The 20,097-nt window shown below is 57.1% G+C and overlaps 9 protein-coding genes across 9 annotated transcripts; 5 read left to right on the forward strand and 4 right to left on the reverse strand.

Moving 5' to 3' along the window:
- The first annotated feature begins 144 nt into the window (after positions 1-144).
- Positions 145-1,222, forward strand: K437DRAFT_253242 (Erg28-domain-containing protein). Its single transcript, XM_013390613.1, has 5 exons — positions 145-392; positions 551-676; positions 756-846; positions 928-1,046; positions 1,120-1,222. The coding sequence occupies exons 1-5, from the start codon at positions 338-340 to the stop codon at positions 1,167-1,169; spliced, it is 441 nt and encodes a 146-aa protein (XP_013246067.1). The 5' UTR covers positions 145-337; the 3' UTR covers positions 1,170-1,222.
- Positions 1,223-1,385: 163 nt separating this feature from the next.
- Positions 1,386-1,983, reverse strand: K437DRAFT_219198 (uncharacterized protein; the record flags this gene model as incomplete). Its single annotated transcript, XM_013390614.1, has 2 exons — positions 1,386-1,676; positions 1,747-1,983. 2 exons carry the CDS (start codon positions 1,981-1,983, stop codon positions 1,386-1,388), a joined length of 528 nt encoding a protein of 175 aa, XP_013246068.1.
- Positions 1,984-2,642: 659 nt separating this feature from the next.
- On the forward strand, positions 2,643-3,352 carry K437DRAFT_95776 (uncharacterized protein). The gene is made up of 5 exons (XM_013390615.1): positions 2,643-2,776; positions 2,851-2,886; positions 2,979-3,053; positions 3,135-3,183; positions 3,296-3,352. The coding sequence occupies exons 1-5, from the start codon at positions 2,774-2,776 to the stop codon at positions 3,319-3,321; spliced, it is 189 nt and encodes a 62-aa protein (XP_013246069.1). The 5' UTR covers positions 2,643-2,773; the 3' UTR covers positions 3,322-3,352.
- K437DRAFT_230880 (uncharacterized protein) lies at positions 3,322-9,141 on the reverse strand. The gene is made up of 4 exons (XM_013390616.1): positions 8,798-9,141; positions 4,619-8,722; positions 3,963-4,557; positions 3,322-3,894 (listed from the first exon to the last, which is right to left on the reverse strand). The coding sequence occupies exons 1-4, from the start codon at positions 9,068-9,070 to the stop codon at positions 3,383-3,385; spliced, it is 5,484 nt and encodes a 1,827-aa protein (XP_013246070.1). The 5' UTR covers positions 9,071-9,141; the 3' UTR covers positions 3,322-3,382.
- Positions 9,142-9,738: 597 nt separating this feature from the next.
- On the forward strand, positions 9,739-12,211 carry K437DRAFT_265892 (uncharacterized protein; the record flags this gene model as incomplete). The annotated part of the gene is made up of 2 exons (XM_013390617.1): positions 9,739-11,516; positions 11,623-12,211. The coding sequence occupies 2 exons, from the start codon at positions 9,739-9,741 to the stop codon at positions 12,209-12,211; spliced, it is 2,367 nt and encodes a 788-aa protein (XP_013246071.1).
- On the reverse strand, positions 12,211-16,257 carry K437DRAFT_230882 (uncharacterized protein). The gene is made up of 5 exons (XM_013390618.1): positions 14,773-16,257; positions 14,621-14,706; positions 13,468-14,544; positions 12,409-13,384; positions 12,211-12,346 (listed from the first exon to the last, which is right to left on the reverse strand). Exons 1-5 carry the CDS (start codon positions 16,093-16,095, stop codon positions 12,323-12,325), a joined length of 3,486 nt encoding a protein of 1,161 aa, XP_013246072.1. The 5' UTR covers positions 16,096-16,257; the 3' UTR covers positions 12,211-12,322.
- A 181-nt stretch (positions 16,258-16,438) lies between these two features.
- On the forward strand, positions 16,439-17,673 carry K437DRAFT_253248 (ATP12-domain-containing protein). Its single transcript, XM_013390619.1, has 2 exons — positions 16,439-16,975; positions 17,060-17,673. The coding sequence occupies exons 1-2, from the start codon at positions 16,490-16,492 to the stop codon at positions 17,603-17,605; spliced, it is 1,032 nt and encodes a 343-aa protein (XP_013246073.1). The 5' UTR covers positions 16,439-16,489; the 3' UTR covers positions 17,606-17,673.
- Positions 17,674-17,908: 235 nt separating this feature from the next.
- K437DRAFT_253249 (ribosomal protein 60S) lies at positions 17,909-18,542 on the reverse strand. The gene is made up of 2 exons (XM_013390620.1): positions 18,285-18,542; positions 17,909-18,169 (listed from the first exon to the last, which is right to left on the reverse strand). Exons 1-2 carry the CDS (start codon positions 18,441-18,443, stop codon positions 17,990-17,992), a joined length of 339 nt encoding a protein of 112 aa, XP_013246074.1. The 5' UTR covers positions 18,444-18,542; the 3' UTR covers positions 17,909-17,989.
- An 825-nt stretch (positions 18,543-19,367) lies between these two features.
- On the forward strand, positions 19,368-20,041 carry K437DRAFT_271753 (40S ribosomal protein S15; the record flags this gene model as incomplete). Its single annotated transcript, XM_013390621.1, has 3 exons — positions 19,368-19,390; positions 19,479-19,859; positions 19,932-20,041. The coding sequence occupies 3 exons, from the start codon at positions 19,368-19,370 to the stop codon at positions 19,999-20,001; spliced, it is 474 nt and encodes a 157-aa protein (XP_013246075.1). The 3' UTR covers positions 20,002-20,041.
- Positions 20,042-20,097: the final 56 nt, after the last annotated feature.

Consider the following 20,097-nt stretch of genomic DNA (forward strand, 5'->3'; position numbering starts at 1 on the left):
GATCTTCACTTCGCTCATTTCATTCTTTTGAATTGCGTTGAAAGTAACTTGAATTGCCCCGAACCAGTACACTTACGGAAACATGGCCCCTTAAGACATGGTCGTTCCATACCTTCGTCATTCTTGTTCCGTGTCTCATTAAATGTTCCACACCTCACATGGCCACAACGGTACGACGTACAGCGCCGCACCAATCTCCTTGCTTGTTCTGAACGTACAATTCGTCGCCAGTATATGTGGTGACTCATTTGCAAAAAGGAATAGGCCTGGAACGTCCCAGCCTGCCGAGATTGTCAGAGAACGTTTCTCAAACTAGTGCACGCGCTCCCTAGCCATCATGGACAAGCTCTCTTCGTCTTTCGCGGCTACTTCGACTTCGTCGCCCAGCTCCTGTAGGTATGGCGTTCTCATAACCGAAGAACAAACAAGCCGTGGCCTTGCTCGATGACCGCATGGAGGCAATAAGCGAGGCACCTCCAGAGGGAAACCAATCCCCATGCTATCAACTTTTGACGAACTTGGGCTGACTTGATCCCGTTGCTCATGCCAGGGATCCCGCCAAGCCTGCTGGGCAAATGGCTGTTATTCGTCAGCTCGCTGGCGATTCTCAATTGCGTACAAAATTATATCGATTATCAGTTCAGCAGAAAGGTCTACACGAGTGGCGGCGCTTCAGGTAAGCTGTGAAAACGGCGCGACGATCGTGGCGCGTTGCCCATTTAACGTGCTTCCTCCATTTATATGTACGATGGCAGTTACCCCACTATCTGCCAGGACATTTGGCACGTGGAACCTCTTGTCGGCTGTTGTACGGTTCTACGCAGCGTACAATCTCCATTCGAAACCGTCTGTCCCTCGTTCGCATGTCTGACGGCGACGACCATGAAACTAACCACGAGTTTGCATACGCACTTGCTCCTTGTGTAGGATCTACGAAGCGTGTATGTGGACGTATGTGATCGCTCTCGGACACTTTGGTAGCGAGGTACTCGCGTTCAAGACTGCAAAGTTCACGGCAGGCATAATCAGCCCTCTCATCGTTGCCTGTGGGTTCAAGCTTGTGACCGACATGATTGGGCGTTCCAATATCTGACGACATCCATTTTTGTGTGCCCGCAGCCACCTCACTCGCCACGATGGCGTTGCAGTACCGCCACTACATTAGGTAGTGGACATCGGGAAAAGATGTAACCAACATTGCACTCGGCCTTTTATACCCGTGCTGCACGGTTGAAACGCTCCCGCTGACGCGGGGTATGCACGCATCTCTTTACCTGATTATCAGAAGCATTCTTCTCGGTTTATTGGGGATGGCAAGCGCCCATCGCAGTGAACCACAAGAAAACGGTCCGTAATCAGAGTCGATAAGGGCCTGATAGGTTGCATTACTCCGCTTCGCTGTCACTTTCCGCATCCGGCCGCGAGTAGGTCAGTGCATCCGCACCAGGCGCGACCTTCCTTTTCTTATCGCCATCCGCTCCTTCATCAATGCCATCCAATTTCCTCTTGTTGTCAGATACTGCCGATTGGGCACCTGGAGCGCCATCGGCACCCACTTTTGCCCTTTGTTTCGCCACTTTCCGTTTGTCCCGCCGTGATTTATTTTTGGACGTTTTCGACTTGAGCTCCGCTTCACGCGCTGCCTGTGCTTGTTCAAAGACGAATTTCTCCTTTTTCTGCAAGACGTACGGCAGCAATGGCAGTGTCAGCCACTATCAGGCGATTGACTCGCGCGTGATGGTTCACCTTTTGGTCTTCTGTCTCCATAATCTTTATTCGTTCGTACTCTCTCCGCCTCGCATGCTTGTAGACGTGAAATTCACCACTACCAGCACCTGCACTGCTACCACTGACGTTCTTCATCATCTCCTTTGGTGGGCGCAGCTGCTTCTCAGTTGTGGATGCAGTTGGTATTTTCACCTCCTTCTCGGGGTTTGCCATGAGCTTCTGAAGGTTCGCAGCCTGCTTCTCGGCCGCAGTCATTTGTGAAGGCCGCTTTGAAGGGCCTGCAACTGCCACACCCGGCATTGGCACCAGAGAGGCCGAGCCTTGTGCAGATCCTGCGTTCATCACGTCCACCTTCAGCTTGAGGGACGGTGGCGACGAGGCGGAGTTGGACTTGGTAAACTTGGATGAAGCAAGCTCGGCCGGTCTGAAAGGCGCTGAGGTCACTTTTGGTGGCTGTAAGGTCTGTAAAGCGTCAAGCTGATGGGACTTATAGCCTTGGCCAGGCTTGCTTCTCCATGCTATGGTTGCAGGCGTCAGGTGCTGGATGTAGACCTAGCCTGTTTGGACATCCAAATCGAGCTGATATATCGGCGATGATCATTCGCTCTGTCTCCCGGTTCTCTGTTCTTTTGACTCCAACGGTATGTACGGTGTTAGCAAGTTGGAATGGGGATTTAGACCAGCATTTATTCCGTTCTGGGCAAAACAGTCACAAATAGAGTGAATGCACCCACGGCAGCGCCAATTCTGCCGGTTCGCCGTGCAGAATCCCCGATGCTTTGCGCGGCCATCCTCTTTACGGGGGTTTCCCCGTATATTCCGACAAGTCCAGACATCAGCCGCGAGTGAGCGCTCCAGTTTCCAGGGCAAGCCCCACGTGGAATGGTACTGACTGCATCACCTCGACAGCGAACGTGGCAGAGAGCAGAAATCTACATCTGCTGGGACGACGGCGGCGTAAATAACCAATGGTATTCTAAACTGACAGCGTCCCTCGTGAACGTCTCAAAAGAACTGTAAAGCTGCCCAGGAACTACGGCCCAAAATGGTATGAATCCTGATGTGTGGATGCTCCAATGGAGAGGCTCATGCACGATGATTGCCTCCTTGTCGCCGGCGCAGCCTACTGGGAAAGACATTCGAGCAAAGAATCAGCGTGTGAGCAGTACATAAGCGCCGTATATCGGGCGAGTACTTCACAAATAAAACCATGAGCTCTGGGCTCACGCAGCTTCGCTTCGATCTCGCAGAATGCTGCCACAGCACGCGCCGGCAAGCAGGTGAAGCGACCGTCATATGCGGAGAGGGCGGCGAACAAGTCACCCGTGAGTGATAAAACCGCTGCTCCAGCTCGGAACAGAAAGCAAAAGGGCTGAAAGGCAAAACTCCCTTGCATATTCATACAGGTCCCCCCAGCGCTGCTGTACTTGTTCATCTTTGTCGTGGTGGGAGGCGGTGAGTGCGATCTATGGTTGATCGGGCCGCAGTGCCAGTGATTGACCGCATATGTGGCGTCGCAGTCTTCTTCGAACTATTGAGGTTTTTTCTTCCATCAACGTCGCAAAAGACGAAGTAACGGGTATAAAAGCCTAGGGAAAATCTATTATGCAATCGCAAAATGAGTTGTATGCTACAATGAGGTGAAGAAACGTGATCAAGGAAGACCCAGGGCCCCGGCAATGGCTGCAAGGCACTTTTTCGACAGCTCGTCGTACATCGTCGGCTCGTCCCATTCCATGCGGTTGCTGTGCAGCACATTCTTCGTAGCACCGACTGTGCCGAGCTCGAATCCCTCCGGAAGGGTGATGGGGACAGCAAGCGCTGTGGAAGTGCCGATGCTAATCTTGTCGAGGTAGTCACTTGTGGAGCGCGGTAGCGCGAGCAGGTCGGTCAGACAGGAGAATAGAGGTAGCAGATGGACACGTTCCGATTGCATGATGTTGCTGCTGAGATGACTGACAGAGACATAGCTTTCAATCGCTCCAGGAGGAGATCGAAGGTCGAGGAGGCGTGAAAGCAGATAGTTGAGCTCCTCACTTCGGATTCGAGGAAGTGGCGAGGTTCCGTGGAGCAAAGAATCAGCTGCGTAAGTTTGCAGTGTGGACTTGCAGCGGTCGAGCAGAAGAGGGAGCAGACGACTGCTGACTCGCTCACGTTGCGCGTCCACTGCGGTGTCGGAACGGTCAGCACGGTCCTCCTTCACGAGCATAGCGGAGCATCCAGACCAGACTCACATTTGGAGCCTCGAGAGCATGCCAAGAAGAGCAAATCCAGAGTCCAGTACGCTGTCAGCTCGCGCGGTGTCGGTTTAATTGGAACCGTAAGCCCAGCTGGCCTTTTCCATGTCCCAAGCTGCTTCGCTTTATGTCCTGAGGTCCCGCCATCACCGTCTGAGCGCAACCGACCGCCGGCTTCGTCCAGACCCAGGTGGTCACGGACGAAGAGCTCACTGGCCGTCACCAGCGCTTGTGCAAGTCGATCGATGATCGCATCGGGCGTTCTCTCCGTGCCTATGGCGTTGAGGACCGAGCGCTCGATGGTAGAGAGCAGGAGTAAATCAAACACCTGGTCCTCCTGCAGTTGGACGTAGTTCTGCGATGTGTCAGAAATAACCCGAGGTGATAGAGCAGCCTCCAAGAGCGCAACGATGTGCACCCAGCAGTCTGTGAAACCTTCCTGCGGAAGGCTTTGGTTAGTATTTAGGCGTACGATCGCTAGACTCAAAATGCGACATGCGACCACAGTGACAATCTTCCACAGGGGTGGAAGTGTCCCATTGGAGCTCGAAGATGGGCAACCGTATCGAAGCTGCATCGGAATAGCAAGCGCCTAACAATGCATAACGGGTCAGCTGGGTTGTAAGAAACCATGGATACACTCCTCGACTCACAGCCAGCATTGCAGAAAGCGCACCGTCAGTGTACACTTCCACTTCTTGATGCCACTGCTCGTAGAGCCGCTGCATGTCCTGCAACGATGTCTTGCAAAGCGCGACAAACGTAAAGTTTGTTTCGTCATCATTGACAACTGCCAACGTGCTCAATTGCGCCAGTTCGGTCAAAACGAGCGCTCGCGAGCCCAGTACAGGTGTGATGGAGAGCATCAATTCACGTACAGCGGCTTGCAATGGCGTCAAAGCATCGACGTCTCGCGGCGCGTCTACAGCCGATGGGAATGTGAGAAGCGCTTTGAGACCATCAAATAGAGTACGAAGGCGCCCGACGTCGAATTCGTGAGCTGTACGCTTGTAGATGGCCGATGCAACGTTCACATTGCCGACCATGTTCTTCTGGGACAGATATGGCATGTTATCCACGCACCGTGCATCTGAGGTCAGGCCGACCCAATGCCTCCACGCAACGCCATGTGCTGCATGGTGTCTTGCTTCCGCTTGGTCGTTTTCGTAGGCCACCTCGGCATTCAATACGGTCACTTTGGCTTCAATTGCCGCTTGGGAAAGGTTGGTCGGTCCAGCGCGGAACGTCTCATCCAGCAGTTGCATCAGCTGTGCCCATATGCCGCCAAAGTCTGGGCATGAGATAATTTTCGTTGGGAGATATTCAGCAAAGACTTTGCCGAGACGTGCAATTGAGAGCGACCTCGAAACGACCCTTTGCTTCCATTCGCTCTGGGCCTCTCCCAGGATCTCTTTCCACTTGTCGTCCGCTTGATCAGCAGTGCCGGCACGCTCTGCTGCTTCCTGGCCTTCCGCGAGAGCTTTCTGCAAAGGATATAAGTTCTTGAGTAAGGTGCTTTGCCAAAGCGTCGAGTCAAAAGACGAGCCGTATTGCTCGAGTACACGGAAGAGGGCACTGATAGCGGCATTGCGGATGTCTGAGCGGGCGTCCAAGCACATGTCCGCAGTGCGCTGGAGCAAATGCATCCAGAGTTCGGTAGCTGAGTGGGCCTGCTCTTGCGAGCGGCGCATGACGTCAGCTGTGACGCCCCAAAGCCCCCCAACGGCGGTGAGGGAGACATTGACGTCCTCCGACTGCAGGGCGAAATCGGAAAAGTTGTCGATGCACGCCCTGAGCTGATCTTCAGAGAGGCACGTGAGCAGGTCGGAAGCGACAAGTTGAACAACGGCGAACGCAATCTTGATGAGCGGCACCGCACTACGTGGCGCTGTGCCGAGAGCCCCTTTTTTCACTTGCGCCTGGTCGCAAGCGGCTTTGCAGCACGCGAAGATCGAGTCCCAGCCATGCTGTAGAACGTGGCCGTAATTTTCAAGAACCTTCAGCATCGTTTCCATGGCCAGACGCCGGATCTCAAGGTCAAAGACGGAAGATCGGCGATGGTGCAGGATGGCTTGGCGCTCGATCGCTTCGAACACCTGCTGTTGGATGCGCATGCGCGCTTCTGCGTGCTGCTGCTTTGCGCACGCTGCCATGGCGTCGAGAGTGATACTATTGAGCGAGGCGGCCGCCTGCATGCGCACGTTCGGCTGCGCCTCTTCGTACTCCAGCACGGCAAAGATGTGCTGTACGACTACACTCCAGCCAGCTCCTTGGGCGCCAATCGTCAGCCGCTCCGCATTGAGGGCCCAGGCGATGGCGATGTGCGTCAAAATGATACTGTTGCCCTTGGGATCCAGCAGGGCCGTCTTGCTCTGCGCCAGACGCAACGACGCATCTCGCGGTGCTTTTGATGCCTTGTCCTGCGGCGGCAGTCCGGCCACCTGCGCGCTAAGCTGGCAGGCACAGGCGAGGAACTGCGTCAAGGACGCCTGGTCGAGCGCAGCGGTATTCTGTACAATGTGCGAGATGTCGGCGAGCAGCTCATCAGGCGTCAGATCGACGAGTACCAGCGGAATTCCCGACTGCTGCTCGACGGGCGCAACGGCGAACGGCGACGCAGGCGGAGCAGGAGGAGGGGCCGCGGGGCGGAAGCCTGAGGCGGAGGATAACGATCTGCGCATCTTGTGCAGAACGTATTCAGCCTGGACGAGCGCGTTGAGCGCTGGATACCAGAACTCGTCGAGACTCCCGCTGAGATAATAGATGCAGTGGATCAGCGCTTTGAGGCTGGCCATGATCCGACGGGACAGGCCGACGCATGTAGCGCCGTTCGTTGAACCGGCCAATGTCTCTGCGCCGGGCATGGATAAAGAGGGCGGTGGGCCTGCGCCACTACCGGCAGCAGCGGCGGCGGCGGTGGTGGCGGACGTGGACGACCGACGCTGATCGAGCGCAGCCGCGACGATGCCGGCGGGCACAGCAAACTTGATGAGTGCATGGAGGAGCGCATCGCGTGGCTCGACAAGCGCAAAGACGCCAGCGACATTGGTCACGTTGCGCCACGCGGCGAGCGCCTCGGCGAAGACAGCGTCATCACACTTGGTGGAGAGGACAAACTCGAACGAGGCGAGCATCGCGGGCCAGATGGTCTGCACCACGCGCTTCGTCGCACGAATCGCCGCTTTGCTATGCCCATTGCTGTTGTCACTGTGCACCGCATCTGAAAAGGGAGAGGGCGACGACGGTGTAGACGATGGCATAGCGTCAATATCGAGCACGGGCGGGGCCCTGCTCGCCGTTTTGGGGCGCGAATTGACAAAGGCCGAGTATGCAGGCAGCACTTGGTTCGTCACACAGGTTGCAACGTTGATAAGAGCATAAAGCGCCAGGACGTAAGTGTACGCCGGCGCGGCAGATGGCGCATCAGCTTTGTCGAGCTGGTCGATCACTTGCACGTTGGGAATCGTGCCGATGGAGAGGGAGCTGGAACTCGAGCCGGATCCGGAGCCAGAGCCAAGAACGCCAGAGACGGCGCCAGCTGCAGCCTCGTAGAACGCTGCTGCACCCCCGGCTGCTGCTTTCTCCGAGCTGCGGCCCGCTGCGGTGGGCTCTACGGGTGCGGTGCCAAGCTGCTCCCGTACTATTCGCCGATCAATCAGCGACGAGTCCTCCGTGACGACGCGACGCAGCTCCTCAACCATCTTCGCGACGAGCCCGGCCGGCGGGCCGTCTATGCGGTCTCCGCCGCCGCCATCTTCCCCGCACTGCCCACTGCGCCGAATGTCGTCGCCATGCGCGTTGGGATCGTCGTATCGCGCCCAGAGGTGACGCAGCAGTTCGGCATCCGTCGTGAGGCTGCGTATGATTTCCAGTCCCAAGATTCGCTGCCAAGGAAGCGCTGCTGGCGCGCCGCTGCTGCTGCTGGTGCTATTGCTGCCGCCGGCCTCTGCAGTGCCGCCACTGGAGGAGCGGGGTAAGAGCCGAAGGAGGATGCTCATGAGCACTTCGGCCTCTACGTCCAGCTCAGGCGTGAACTTTTGCAGGAGCAGAAAGAGGAGGCGCATGAGTCGCACCTGTATGCTGAACGCGAGCCCACCCGCGGCGTGCTCGACGCCGTAGCTGCTGCTAAGCGCAGTGATGAGCAAAGGACAGGTCATCTGCTTGAGCACCATCTGTAGTTCCGGGTGATGGGCTGACTGCGGCCGATGGGTGGCGGGGGCTGATGATCGGAACAGCGGTGCGTGGTTCACAAAGACGGACTCGAGGAGCTCGAGGGAGAAGGTGATGCGTGGTGAGTGTGGGAGCGCGAGAAAGGTGGCCTTGTGCGGCTCGCCGGTGGCGAGGTGGTGCAGGTTGGAGAAGACGAGATATGCGTCCTTGGAGCAAGGGAATAGCGTCACGGGCTCTGTGTACCCGGGAAGCGGGAGCGTCATGGCGGAGAGCGGCGCGCTGGCCGCTGCATCTTCGCCGCCGCCTGCGATGGCGTCCAGGGTGCGGTCCTCGTCGACGACCTTGTCGCAGATAGTCATGACAGCCGAACGCAGCGTCGCAGCTGCTGTTGAGCTGACGACAGCGACCTTGGCGCTCTCCTGGTAGGCGAAACAGAGACGCAGCAGGTCAGCGAGCTGCTCGTCGTGAATTTGCGGGTAGGTCGACAGCAGCGCGGCGACGGTCTGGAGCAGCTTGAGTTGCACGTCGACGTCGCTTGCGCGCTGCGAGAGCGGAGTAAGGAGGTTGATGATAATGGGTAGCGAGGGCTGCAAGGAGGGGAAAAAGGGGGAAGCACCGGTCAGCGGGGAGATCTGCAGGTGCAAGATTGCGTCCGCACGCACCTCTGGCACTGCATTCATCGAGATGACCCTCTGGAGAAGTGCAACGCCGAGGGGGAGTGCCTTGGGCATCTTTGTCTCGCACGCGAGCAGGATGGGCCGGAGCAGGATGTTGTCCACAGCGGGGCCAGGATCGTTGGCGGCGAGGGTGAGCGCATGGTCCGAATCACGCTTGAGGACGGTGAGCGCGGCGTCGCAGGCCGCGCGGACGTCTGGGTGCTTGCGCTTCGTCTCGGACGCCAGAGCGGCAAGGTCGGAGACGAGGATGCGCGACATGGTGTTCCAACACTGGTGCGACCGGCAGCGTTGTGCTGGGTGTTGCCTGGGCCGCTCGCACTTTCAGTTGCTTGCGTGCACGAGGTGAGCCGAGAACTCCAAGCGACTGAGTATGCAGAATGCAGCGTGCAGTGTGCCGTGCCGTGTACCTGAGGCGATGGTGATGGTGACGGGCGACTTGCTTGCGGACGGACTACCCGAGAGCGAGGACAGTAGTAGGGTTGCTGCCCATCACCGAACCAACCCTACTTATCCATGGATGACCAGCCGGTGTGAAAGCCGTCCCAGCCGGTGGATGGGTTCGGATTCGCTCCACCTCCATTCCCTTGGTGTACAACTGGGAGAGCGGATCCGAGTATTCATAGCAGCAGAGTAGCGGCTGCTGACAGACACCTCTAGAGTCTAACCCGCGTTGGGCTGGGCTGGGCTGCGAGTGTGCATGGTAGTGTGTGCAGCTTGCTGGTATGCGAGCGACCAAATCTTGGACATTCATCAGACCCGAGCACACATCTCGCTAATCAGAGGCCCACAGGGAGCCGTCGTCCCATGCAGTGAGTGTGTGCTTGATCCGCCAGCAGCACTCGGTCGCCGCACTTTGTCCTCATCTTCATGGTCATTGGCAGTTGGACGTCGAGAATAACACAGTGCTGGAGCCACGCAAAGGAAGGATGGCCTCCGCAACGCAAACCGCTGGCGACAGCGAGCAGCTCGCTGCTGCACACGGCAAAGACGACTCTGCGAGCACCGCCCGGCGGCTCTCGTCGCAGACCTTACCGCAGACCGCACCTCCGGCCCTCGGCGCAACGCTGCATCGCCTCCCCAACAACCCCGCATTCGGTAGCGCCGCCTCTCTCTCCTCCTTCTCCTACCCTGTCAGCGCCGGCAGGGAACACGGCGAAAAGGCCGACCTGAAGCGCCCGCTGACCGACATTGAGATCCTTTCGTCCGTCCCGCCGCAGGTGCTGCATCTGTTGGCACTGCTCGCACCGGTCATTCACGCGCTCACCGTGCTCATCCGCCTCGGCAGCTGGACCGCCGGTCCGCACACGTCCTCCGCCAGTATCCTCTTACTCATTGCCTGGTGGGCCGTGTGCACGTACGCCTACCCCGTCCTCCGCTACGCTCCCCAGGCGCTCCCGCTCGCAGCGATCGCGTGGTACTACCTCCGCCTGCATGTTGCGCCGTTGCGGCGTCGTGCGAACAAGGCCGGGAGCGAGCGCGGACAGGCAAGCATCAACGGTGTCGTCGGCGGCGACTCGGTCAGCTTCGCCTCCGCCACCCACGGAAGCCGCGAGCTCCGCGTGCACAACGCCGGTACGATCAGCGAGACGATCCGGCAGGTGGAAGAGCTGGCAGACTTCTTTGGGAGCGCATTCAACCTGCTCCTGCGTCCGATCAAGTCGCTGCTCGACTGGTCCGACCCGTCAGCCACGCTGGCGACCATTTCGTTCCTGCTCGTGACGTACCCGTTTTACCTGCTCTGCTTCCTGCCGTGGGAGCAGCTTGGCCTGCCGCGCGCCCGTATCCTCGTCCTCCCCGGCAGCAGCATCTGGAGCCTGCTCGGCGCCGCGGTGGCGCGTGGGTGGTGCCTCGGCCGCATGCTGCTGCTGAACACCGAGTTGCTCGCGCGCGGTCTGCTCAGCCAGGACTCCACGGGTGCTGCGCTGCTCGCGCGCGCCGACGCCGCCGCGCTCCACGCACAGCAGCACTGGCATGCGCTCGCCACGCATCCGCTCTCGCAGCGCCTCGCCGAGCTGCTCCACATCGCCAGCTTGCACTCGCTCCGCATCGCGCAGTATGTCGCCGTTCGTTTCAGCAGCGGTTCCGCGTCATCGTCCGCGGCACGCGCAGCATTCATCATCCCGCTCGCGCCGCCATACCCCTTCTTCTCGCTCACCATCTCCTCTGCCTTCTTCTGGCTCGGCACGCTCCTCCTCACCTGGTCTTCTCCCTGTGCCGCACTGCTGCGCCACGCGCTCTGGCGCTCCGCGCTCGTCCGCTTCCTTGCGCGCCGCGCGCTGCACGCGCTGACATTCGGCCACTGGGCGTACACTGATGAGCACGGCCGCGACCGGATGCGCTTCTACCACTTGCACGACATTCTCTTCGGCGCGGCGAGCGCGCGCACGCACGTCGCAACAGCAGCTGCCGCTGTTGTTGGCTCTGGCCCCGGTGGTGCGGCGGCGGCTGGAGAAGGCGGCCTGGAGCTCGACCCATTCCAGATTTCCACCAGTCCGCTGCCGACACCGCAGTTGCGCACCGCCGAGTTGGCGACGACAGATGCGGTGGCAATGGCGGGAACGGCGGCGGCCGGTACCAACGGTGCGGAGAAGAAGATCGAGCGGCACGAGGATGTCGTATATCAGTTCTCCATCTTTGAGAATCAGAGATGGTGGGTCGGTCTCGACTGGACGGCTGCGCTCTTACCACAGGAGCGACCGAGCTGGTGAGTCGGCCGGGCATGGGCCTTTCATGGTTCCCCGATGGTCACTCTTTCTGACGCTCCTCGCTTCACCTCTTTCCATTTCCGCCTTTGCGCCTGCGCACAACAGGGCAGACGAGCAGAACAACCCCGTCTCACCTCCTCCATCCTTCTCTTTACCGCCTGCGAAACTAACGCTGACGCCGACGCCGACAACGGCGAATCCGCGCGCGCACACACGGCGCCTCGTCAAGTGGCAGTGGATCGACCCAGAGTGGACCGTCGCTGGCGCAGGGTTCATCACCGCTGCCGAGGGTATCGCGTCTCCCAACAGTGCCTCGCTGTCCGCCAGCCTCACGTCCAACTGGAGCGAGAGTCTCCGCGGGCGCTTTGGCAGGTCTGGCGGCGCCGGCCCCGCAGGCAGCCCGCCCACATCCCCGACCAAGGCGGCCAACGCTGGCAGCAGCGCCCAGACGCTCGATGCGCTGTCCACCTTCACCGGCAGCGCGGGTGAAGACGGTAGCGGTGCGGATACGCTGAACGTCGATCCTGATGGATGGCAGTACGGTGACAATGCATGGGACAAGATGAGCAAGAAGGCTGGACTTGGCAGATACACGCGTCGCAGGAGGTGGGTGCGTAGGGCCGCGCTCGTCGAGGTCGTCGAGAGGGGCTACACGCCCAAGGATGAGGAAGGGGCGACAGCGGCGAAAAAGTAGCAGAACACCATAGGAGAATCATGATAGCAAATTACAATGGCACAGTCTTCGCGTTCATGGACGCTTCGTCGACGGCTTCGCCGATGCCGAACAGATTCAAGGCACATCGCATCACCGCTTGCTCTTTCCCTTTCCCTGCAAAATAAATGGTTCAGCGACAAACTCGAAAAAAGCCACGCCAAAGCAGCTGTGCTTACCTTTCGCTTGTCATTCTTACGCCGAGAACTCGCTCCTCTTCCCGCAGTAAATGTAGAACCTGTCGGTGCAGACGAGTCCAGCGTCCCTTGCGATGAGTGGCCAGGGTGATCGCCAACGGATCCGCTGTTGCTGGCGTCTTGCACCGAGTGCGGTTGGCCTTTGATTAGGCTGCTGATTCGCTTCCTGAAGGAGCGCGTAGATATGCTTGATTGGATGTCCACGCTCGTGTTGCCTCTCTCCAGATCCACCTCGGCGCCAGAAGGCGCTGGCTGGCCATCGACGAACTGGCTGTTTGGGTGCTTCTTTCCCGCAGCTTCTTCTAAAGTCCGTGGGAAGGCGACAGAATCGGCTGAAGAACCTTTTGACTGACCAACAGGCGCTGGTGCTGGAGATGTTACTGCCTTGATGGTGTCTTCCTTCAAATCTTCGCTACGTCTTCCCCTGCTTACGGGACCGTCATTTCTTGCGGAAGTCCCCTTCGGAGCGGGAAAATCGTTTGACACGTCATTTACTTGTGCAGGGGGCACCGTACCGCTAGCCAAGTCCATCGGCGGGGACAGTGATTTTAAGACTTTGGACCGGCTCGATGCTGCTTGGGCTTCCTGCACGGCGGCTGCCGCGAAGGGCGACTTCGGAGACGTCGGGTTACTTGTCAACGGTTCAAGCTCTGCCTCTGCCTTGACTTGGGCAGCGGCAGCCGCCGCTGCCTCTGCTTCTTTCTGAGTCTGCACTTGCTTCAACCAAAGCTGCCGATACGTGCCTTCTTCTTTGACGATGAGCTCCTCGTGCGTTCCACTTTCCACGAGGCGGCCGTTCGAGATGACATTGATGACATCCGAGTTGATGATGGTAGAGAGTCGGTGCGCGATCGTCAAGCTCGTGCGGCCTTGCAAGAGAGTTTTCAACGCTTCTTGTAGCGACCGTTCTGTTGCTGAGTCTAGAGAAGAAGATGCCTCGTCGAGCAGGAGTAGCGGTCTGGCAGTAGGAAACATGCGCGAAGGCAATTAACACCTGAATTGTTATTCAAATCATTAGCAACTCGATTCACTGAAACTCACGATCCTCTCAAAAATGCGCGTGCGATTGCCATGCGCTGCCGTTCACCACCACTCAAGCGAACACCACGCTCCCCGACAACGGTGTTCATCCCATCTGGAAAGCTTTGAATCTTATCCCAGATCTGGGCAGCCTTTGCAGCTTGCTCGAGCTCTTCATCTGTGGCATCGACACGGCCATAAAGGATGTTGGTGCGAATGCTCGAGTTGAACAACGATGAATCTTGTGGAACGATGCCGATCGCCTTGCGCAGGCTCTTCTGCGTGACCTTGGAAATATCCTGACCGTCAATGTAGATCGTGCCGCTTTGAGGGGCGTAGAAGCGCAACAGCAAGCGAAGGATGGTCGACTTTCCCGCGCCCGATTCGCCGACGACGGCGCAGGCGGACTTGGCGTCAAGCATCATGTTCAGCCCCCGGAGTGCTTGGACCTTGCCAGACTCGTACGCAAAGTGCACATCTCGGAACTCGATGACACCCTCTGTGACGACGAGTTCCTTTGCATCAGGTTCGTCCTTGATTTCTGCCTGTTCATCCAGGAGACCCATCAGCTTGTCCGTGTCAATGAAGTTTTGTTGTACAACTCGGTACAGTGTGCCGAGCATGTTGAGAGGACTGTAGACTTGCTGCAGGTACGTGATAAATACGACGAATTGAGAAGGCGTTGTCTGGCCGCGCACGACCGATGACGCCACCATCAAAGTTGTGATGAGGGTTCCCACGCAAATGATGGTGTTCTGCGTCAAGTTCAGGACATTGAGACTGGCTTGCACCTGGTATGCCGCTTTCTGGTACTCGATCAGAGAGTCGCGGTACCGACCCGCCTCGAACTCCTCATTTCCAAAGCACTTGACGCTTTCCCAGTTTAGCAAAACGTCAGTGTGAAGCGCACGGGAGACGGAGTCGAGATTGTTCATCCGCCTGCGTAAGTCCGTCCGCCATGCGGTGAGCTTGACAGAAACCCAAACGTAGGCGTACATGATGATGAATAACGTCAGGCCGATCCGCCACGAGAATGCACGTGTCAAGTAGGTGATTGCAACGAGCAGGTCAATGAAGATTGGCACGAGCTGGAAGAACCTGCAGGCGAGCAAATCAGCAAGTTGTCAGAACAAATTGTACAGACGGCGGGACCGGAACGCCTTTCGTGACGCACAAATACTCGAAAAGATTGTTGATCGCGGCGCCACGATCAAGAATGCGGAGAACCTCTCCAGTTTTCCTCTTCGTATGAAACGCCATCTGAACGTTTAAGACGTGAGGATCAGAATTTATGCTGCCCTTCCTGCCGCCTCAAGACCTACTCACCGACAAATTAAGCAGGTGCTCGAAGGCCATCATGCTCATCATTCTATCGCTGTACTGCATGACCGGGATCCATGCCTGAGATTGCACAAAGCGGAGGAATCCGGATCCTCCCTGGAATAGCTTGAGCAGGGTGAAAAGCCCAATGTGCCACCATGGGGCCACACCCATGCCCAAATCCTCGACGATCGCGCCGAGTGTAAGCGGCACAAGCAAATTGACGAAGCGTGCGATGAGCAGCACGACTGCACAAAGCAAGGCAAGAGCTTGTAGACGAGGCGATTTTGACGGCCAGAGGTAGGGGAAGAGCTTGGTGACGCGCTGAATGAAGACACGAAGCGTCGGGGGTGGCGGCGTCGCGGCGACAGAGAGCCCGAGATCAGTTTGGCCAGCAGTGCGACCGTCATTGGGTTTGCTGCTACCGTTCTTGGTGCTGTCAGCAGACGAAGCCGACGAAGATGGACCTGCTGCGCCATAGTTCGTTGTGAGCGCTGCGGAGCGTGGGTTCAGCAGCGAGTTTCTCTCGGACGGATCAACATTCTGCTGTCCAGATTGCTGGGATGCAATCTCGGTAGCGCGGACAAACTTGACCTGGTCCCAGCAGAGCGCGATGAAGAGCGCCGGGTAGAGCAGGATGAAGCGGCTGACTATGATGCATAGCTGGACGATCGTCCAGGCGTTCGTGTCTGGCAGCATGCGTCCTCCTCCTTTGATGACAAAGTACAGCACGAACACCGCAATATCGACTGCCATGCCAAACAGGATCGACCATGCTGCTTTCCCTCGACCATAAGAGCCTTTCATGCCACGGGAGCGCTCCTCCAGCAACAACGCCAGCGCGATACCCGCCCATGCGAGCGTTCCGCCAACGGCTTGGAGGTGCGAGCCTCGCCACAGGAGCAAGTCCGGTGTCCAGACATGCTGGTGACCCGGGTCAGAGTAATTGGGGAGAACGGCCCTGAGAACGATGAGAACTCCTGATGATAGATAAGTTGTTGCCAGTCCAAGGAGCGCATATTGCGTCAAGAGTCGTCTCCGTGAGCGAACAGGAACTATCACTGGCGTGGGTTGCGGCGTTTCATCTTGATCGGCAAGTGCTGAGCCAGCTTCGGGAGCCTCCTCGTCATTGAAGGTGAGCTGAGCGTACCGATCACGGCGAAAGGCTGAGCCGAAGAATCTACGACTAGGGCCGAGAACGACCGATAGCAAGAGTACGAGTAGGAGCACGGCAGGCTGGAGGACGCGCAGCCAATAAAGTGCCTCTACCAGAGAAGAGTGCTCGCCCAGCTCGCCGACCAGCACTGTCGTCCGCGGCGCCTCGACCATGGCCGAAAGAATAGGCTGGTACACAGTACTTTGCCCTAAGTGCTTACTGAACTTCTGCTTGTGAGAACCTCCAGTCACCACCTTATGAGCGCATGCGTCTGTACACTATGTCTGCCGGAAGTGCCTTTACAGTACTGCGTCCATGAATGGGATCAATTCGTGCAGCGTGATGCACCATCGGGAGCACACATGCTAACATGCGATATCAATGAGTGTGGCGACGCGATGGATGTTTTGGAGGACAACTCGGTGCCTCCGAAACTGGTTGCATCACAGACTCGCAGGCCACTCTCTCTTCGCTCGCACGTCTCGATCTCTCGTGCTCACCTTCAAGAGCGGGTATGTCCATACGAGCCTCTACATTGTGTTTGAGCAAACGAATTTGAGTTGCAGAATGTCTACCCCTGCTGCACTCAGGAGGTGCTGTTGCTTCTCCAGCTTGAGAACCGGTCGTACAGGCTTTGTACCCACGTCTGTCTTCTCGGCTTCTGACCTTCCTGGTCAACTGTCGTATGCGATAAGGTCAAGACCACGTGCTCTTCAGCATCGCGTCTTTTCACAATCATGTGCTGCCCTTGATCGAGGCACTGTCACCAGCAAGGTGTCTGACGATGTGACCGCCAAACTCAAGGATTCGGCCACGAGTCAGGCAGAACGAAGCATGCGGCGGTTTTGGAAAGAAGTCACAGTCGCTCGAAACAAAGGCAACAACGCGCAAGAACAAGATGAGCCCCTGGTGGTACAACTTGACTCACGCTCGTTGAAGACCCCTGCCGGCTCGCTGTTGAAAATCCCTGTGGACAGGCCCCTGCTTGCAGCCCTGATCGCTCAGGAGTGGGACGAACAGGATCGCGTGCTAAGGCCGCATGCCCTTCCATTGGTGAGCCTAGTGGCTAAACTGTCCTTGGGGCCTCAAGCACATGTTGAAATACCTCGGGCACGCTGCTTATATTCTGTCCTTCAGACCTCGCTCGCTGCACGCGCGTTAGATGGCATGGCCAGCCCCTCACAGCGTGAAGCGGTTTGCAAAGACCTTCTACGCTACCTCGAAACAGACACCATCTGTTTCCACGAATCAAAGCCCCCCGTTCTTGTGCGCTTGCAGAAAGAGCACTGGGAACCGATCCTGGCATGGGTCAAGGAACGGTTCGGCGTTGAAATCAAGCTTTACGATGGAATTACGATCTCAACTGCACAAGACTCGGCAACCAAGCAGCGGCTACTGGAGCATATCTCCACGCTCTCACCCCTCCAACTTGCCGCATTCGAACGAGCAGTCATGACGAGTAAATCCTTCCTCATCGCACTAGCGCTTGTCGAGGGCCGCCTGGACGTTGAGGGAGCAAGCAGGGCAGCCGAGGTGGAGGTTAGAAGCCAGATCGAACGATGGGGTGAGGTGGAAGATACACATGACGTCGACCATCATGATGTTCGGAGAATGCTAGGAAGCGTCGCTGTCGTACTGGCACGTGATCAGGATCATGCTACGATTAAGCATGTTTGTAATTAGAGCTCGCCACGTGCGCGAGCATAGGCACGCAGTCATTCATCAGCAATCCCTCAAAGCATAGCTGCTCCTCCATCCCTTCGTCATTAAGCTTCGTGTTACCCTCGCTTCGGATCTTCATCTTTCACCTCTTCCGCTCTCCATCTCAAATGTCGACTTGCCACGAGAATCCCCCTCAATATGGGCACAGGCGTAGAGGTAGCGCAGCAAATGTAACAAACTTTTGTAATTTTTGAGGCACTAGAAGCAGAGATCGCATTGTTGCAGCTGAGTCTTACAAGCTCTGACAAAGAGCCAATGAAGCGAGCCCAAATCACATGTCCTGCTAGTGCCATTAAGGTTGCACCGGTGTGCAGGGATGCTGAAGGAAGGTAGTATGCGAGACACTTAGTCGAAGAGACCGAAGCCCATGTCGTCGTCGGACTCCTCCTTCTCCTCCTCCTTCTTCTCCTCCTTCTTCTCCTCAGCAGCACCAGCACCAGCGGCGGCAGCCGGGGCAGCGCCAGCAGAGGCAGCAACACCACCAGATGGGACGGATGCAAGCTTGGAAGCACCCTCAGTGATGAGCTGTTGTGTTGTATTGGAAAAGCAGGGTATCACGATGAAATTCAGTCAGTAAATGGGGAAGCGTCCAAATTGGAGTCAAAATCGACTCTGGGAAGAGCTTTTGAATAACACCCACCTCAGCAATGTTCTTGCCCTCGAGCTCGCTGATCAGCTTCTCGACACGCTCAGTGTCAGCCCCGATACCGACAGTGTCGAGGAGCTCCTTGATGTCCGAGGCCGAAGGGCTCCCGTTACCACCAAGCTGGAGGAGGAGGTAAGCGGCGATGTGCTTCATATTGACGTTAAAAAATGTTGTGGATTGACGTTAAAAGCCAGCAGCAAATCCGCTCGATGAGCTTTGATCGGTAACCGAAGACTTGCAGACTAGAAGCAGAGATCAAGACCGAGAAATCAGGTGTCTTATTCAGAAATAGCAGAATTACGGCGTCGCGAATAGGACTCACCTAAACGGCAATTTTGCTTGACGAATGCGTGCGTGTGCAACGGACGGAAGTTGGGTGCATACCTTGCAACTTTCAATGTCCAAAACGATGCAGCGCCCCGACAGCAGCGGAACAGGGCCAGCTTCCATAATGCTGCGGATTGATTGCGCCCACTTTGCAATCTCCCCGGAATTAGAGCCAATGGCGCCGCTTTCCCGCTCACGCTCACCTTCCACCCACCAACACCGACACCGACACCCGTCCGGCATTCACTGTGACTTGTGGCATTCATCATCCTCTCCCCATTCTTCTTTCCTTGCTTGACTGCATTCGCCATCTAGTGATCACCGGCAAGTCCAGACACCAGCAGCAATCATGTGGGTATTACAACGAGCGAACAACGCTTTGTCCTGTGAGGACGCAGAGAGGAGCGTTACCAGGCGGCAGCATGCCCATCCAACTGGCCGCGCGGAGAGGGATGGGATGGATGGAGAATGGCGCATAGAAAGGATGCTGCGCTTCTACTTCCCTTGGCTTGTGGGACTGGATCTGGATGCATCTTTCATCGACAAGGCACATCTTGCGGCCATATCGACCCGTCAGAAGCCTGGTCAACGCTCGGGGAGTTCAGGAAGACCTGTATGGGGTTTGCTTGCGGAAGGGCACAATTTGAAGAGAATAGTTGCAGATTGCACTCGCCAAATGTGAAGCATTGCGCCGCATGGTGATCATTGTTTTGCGTTGCAACGCTGTCAGCTCTACCTCGCGGCATAGCGATGCAGATGGCAGAAAAGTCGGAGTGAGGAGGGAATTCTGGGTTGAGACTTCGTCGGCGCGCCAGAAATAGAGCCATATGACTTGAGACTGACGTGTCTTGCCACTTGTAGGGATGACTACGACCCAGCAGCGGCCGCTGAGCTCAAGCGCAAGAGGACTTTCCGCAAGTTCTCTTACCGCGGCATTGAGCTCGACAAGCTCCTCGACCTTTCCAATGAGGACTTCATGGGCATTGTGCACGCTCGTGCACGCAGACGCTTCCAGCGGGGTCTGAAGCGCAAGCCAATGGGCCTCATCAAGAAGCTCCGCAAGGCCAAGAAGGAGGCTGCCCCCAACGAGAAGCCGGCAATTGTCAAGACTCATCTGCGGAACATGCTTGTCGTCCCAGAGATGATCGGCAGCGTCATTGGCGTCTACAACGGCAAGAGCTTCGTCACTGTCGAGATCAAGCCCGAGATGTGCGCTCACTACCTCGGAGAGTTTGCTATCACGTGAGTCATTTTGTATCGGTGTCTTCTGGCGATGTGACTCCATTTAATGCTCTCAACCTGTTCAAATTAAAGGTACTCGCCGTGCGTTCACAACCGTCCAGGCCTCGGCGCAACAGCGGCTCGCTTTATCCCACTGAAATAAGCGGCTGGTCCTTTGCGCTTCGGTCACATGTACACTATGGTGTCTCTGCGCTGAAAGAGATAACTACGATTTTTCTGTGTCGTGCGACCTTTTATC

Source organism: Tilletiaria anomala, assembly GCF_000711695.1.
Source record: "Tilletiaria anomala UBC 951 chromosome Unknown K437scaffold_3, whole genome shotgun sequence".
Lineage (NCBI taxonomy): Eukaryota > Fungi > Basidiomycota > Exobasidiomycetes > Georgefischeriales > Tilletiariaceae > Tilletiaria > Tilletiaria anomala.

Bases quoted from the DNA above. Each gene is read 5' to 3' on its own strand.
- K437DRAFT_253242 (XM_013390613.1), top strand. From the start codon at position 338: ATGGACAAGCTCTCTTCGTCTTTCGCGGCTACTTCGACTTCGTCGCCC. The intron at 393-550 runs GTAGGTATGGCG...TGCTCATGCCAG, and splicing joins GACTTCGTCGCCCAGCTCCT to GGATCCCGCCAAGCCTGCTG. The intron at 1,047-1,119 runs GTGGGTTCAAGC...GTGTGCCCGCAG, and splicing joins CAGCCCTCTCATCGTTGCCT to CCACCTCACTCGCCACGATG.
- K437DRAFT_95776 (XM_013390615.1), top strand. The intron at 2,887-2,978 runs GTGAGCAGTACA...TCGATCTCGCAG, and splicing joins TTCGAGCAAAGAATCAGCGT to AATGCTGCCACAGCACGCGC. The intron at 3,184-3,295 runs GTGAGTGCGATC...ACGTCGCAAAAG, and splicing joins CTTTGTCGTGGTGGGAGGCG to ACGAAGTAACGGGTATAAAA.
- K437DRAFT_230880 (XM_013390616.1), bottom strand. From the start codon at position 9,070: ATGTCGCGCATCCTCGTCTCCGACCTTGCCGCTCTGGCGTCCGAGACG. The intron at 8,723-8,797 runs GTGCGTGCGGAC...CCCTCCTTGCAG, and splicing joins CGATGAATGCAGTGCCAGAG to CCCTCGCTACCCATTATCAT. The intron at 3,895-3,962 runs GTGAGTCTGGTC...CCGACACCGCAG, and splicing joins ATGCTCTCGAGGCTCCAAAT to TGGACGCGCAACGTGAGCGA.
- K437DRAFT_230882 (XM_013390618.1), bottom strand. From the start codon at position 16,095: ATGGTCGAGGCGCCGCGGACGACAGTGCTGGTCGGCGAGCTGGGCGAG. The intron at 14,545-14,620 runs GTGCGTCACGAA...GCTCGCCTGCAG, and splicing joins AACAATCTTTTCGAGTATTT to GTTCTTCCAGCTCGTGCCAA. The intron at 12,347-12,408 runs GTAAGCACAGCT...TTTATTTTGCAG, and splicing joins GTAAGAATGACAAGCGAAAG to GGAAAGGGAAAGAGCAAGCG.
- K437DRAFT_253248 (XM_013390619.1), top strand. From the start codon at position 16,490: ATGTCTACCCCTGCTGCACTCAGGAGGTGCTGTTGCTTCTCCAGCTTG. The intron at 16,976-17,059 runs GTGAGCCTAGTG...TCTGTCCTTCAG, and splicing joins GGCCGCATGCCCTTCCATTG to ACCTCGCTCGCTGCACGCGC.
- K437DRAFT_253249 (XM_013390620.1), bottom strand. From the start codon at position 18,443: ATGAAGCACATCGCCGCTTACCTCCTCCTCCAGCTTGGTGGTAACGGG. The intron at 18,170-18,284 runs GTGGGTGTTATT...ACAACACAACAG, and splicing joins AGGGCAAGAACATTGCTGAG to CTCATCACTGAGGGTGCTTC.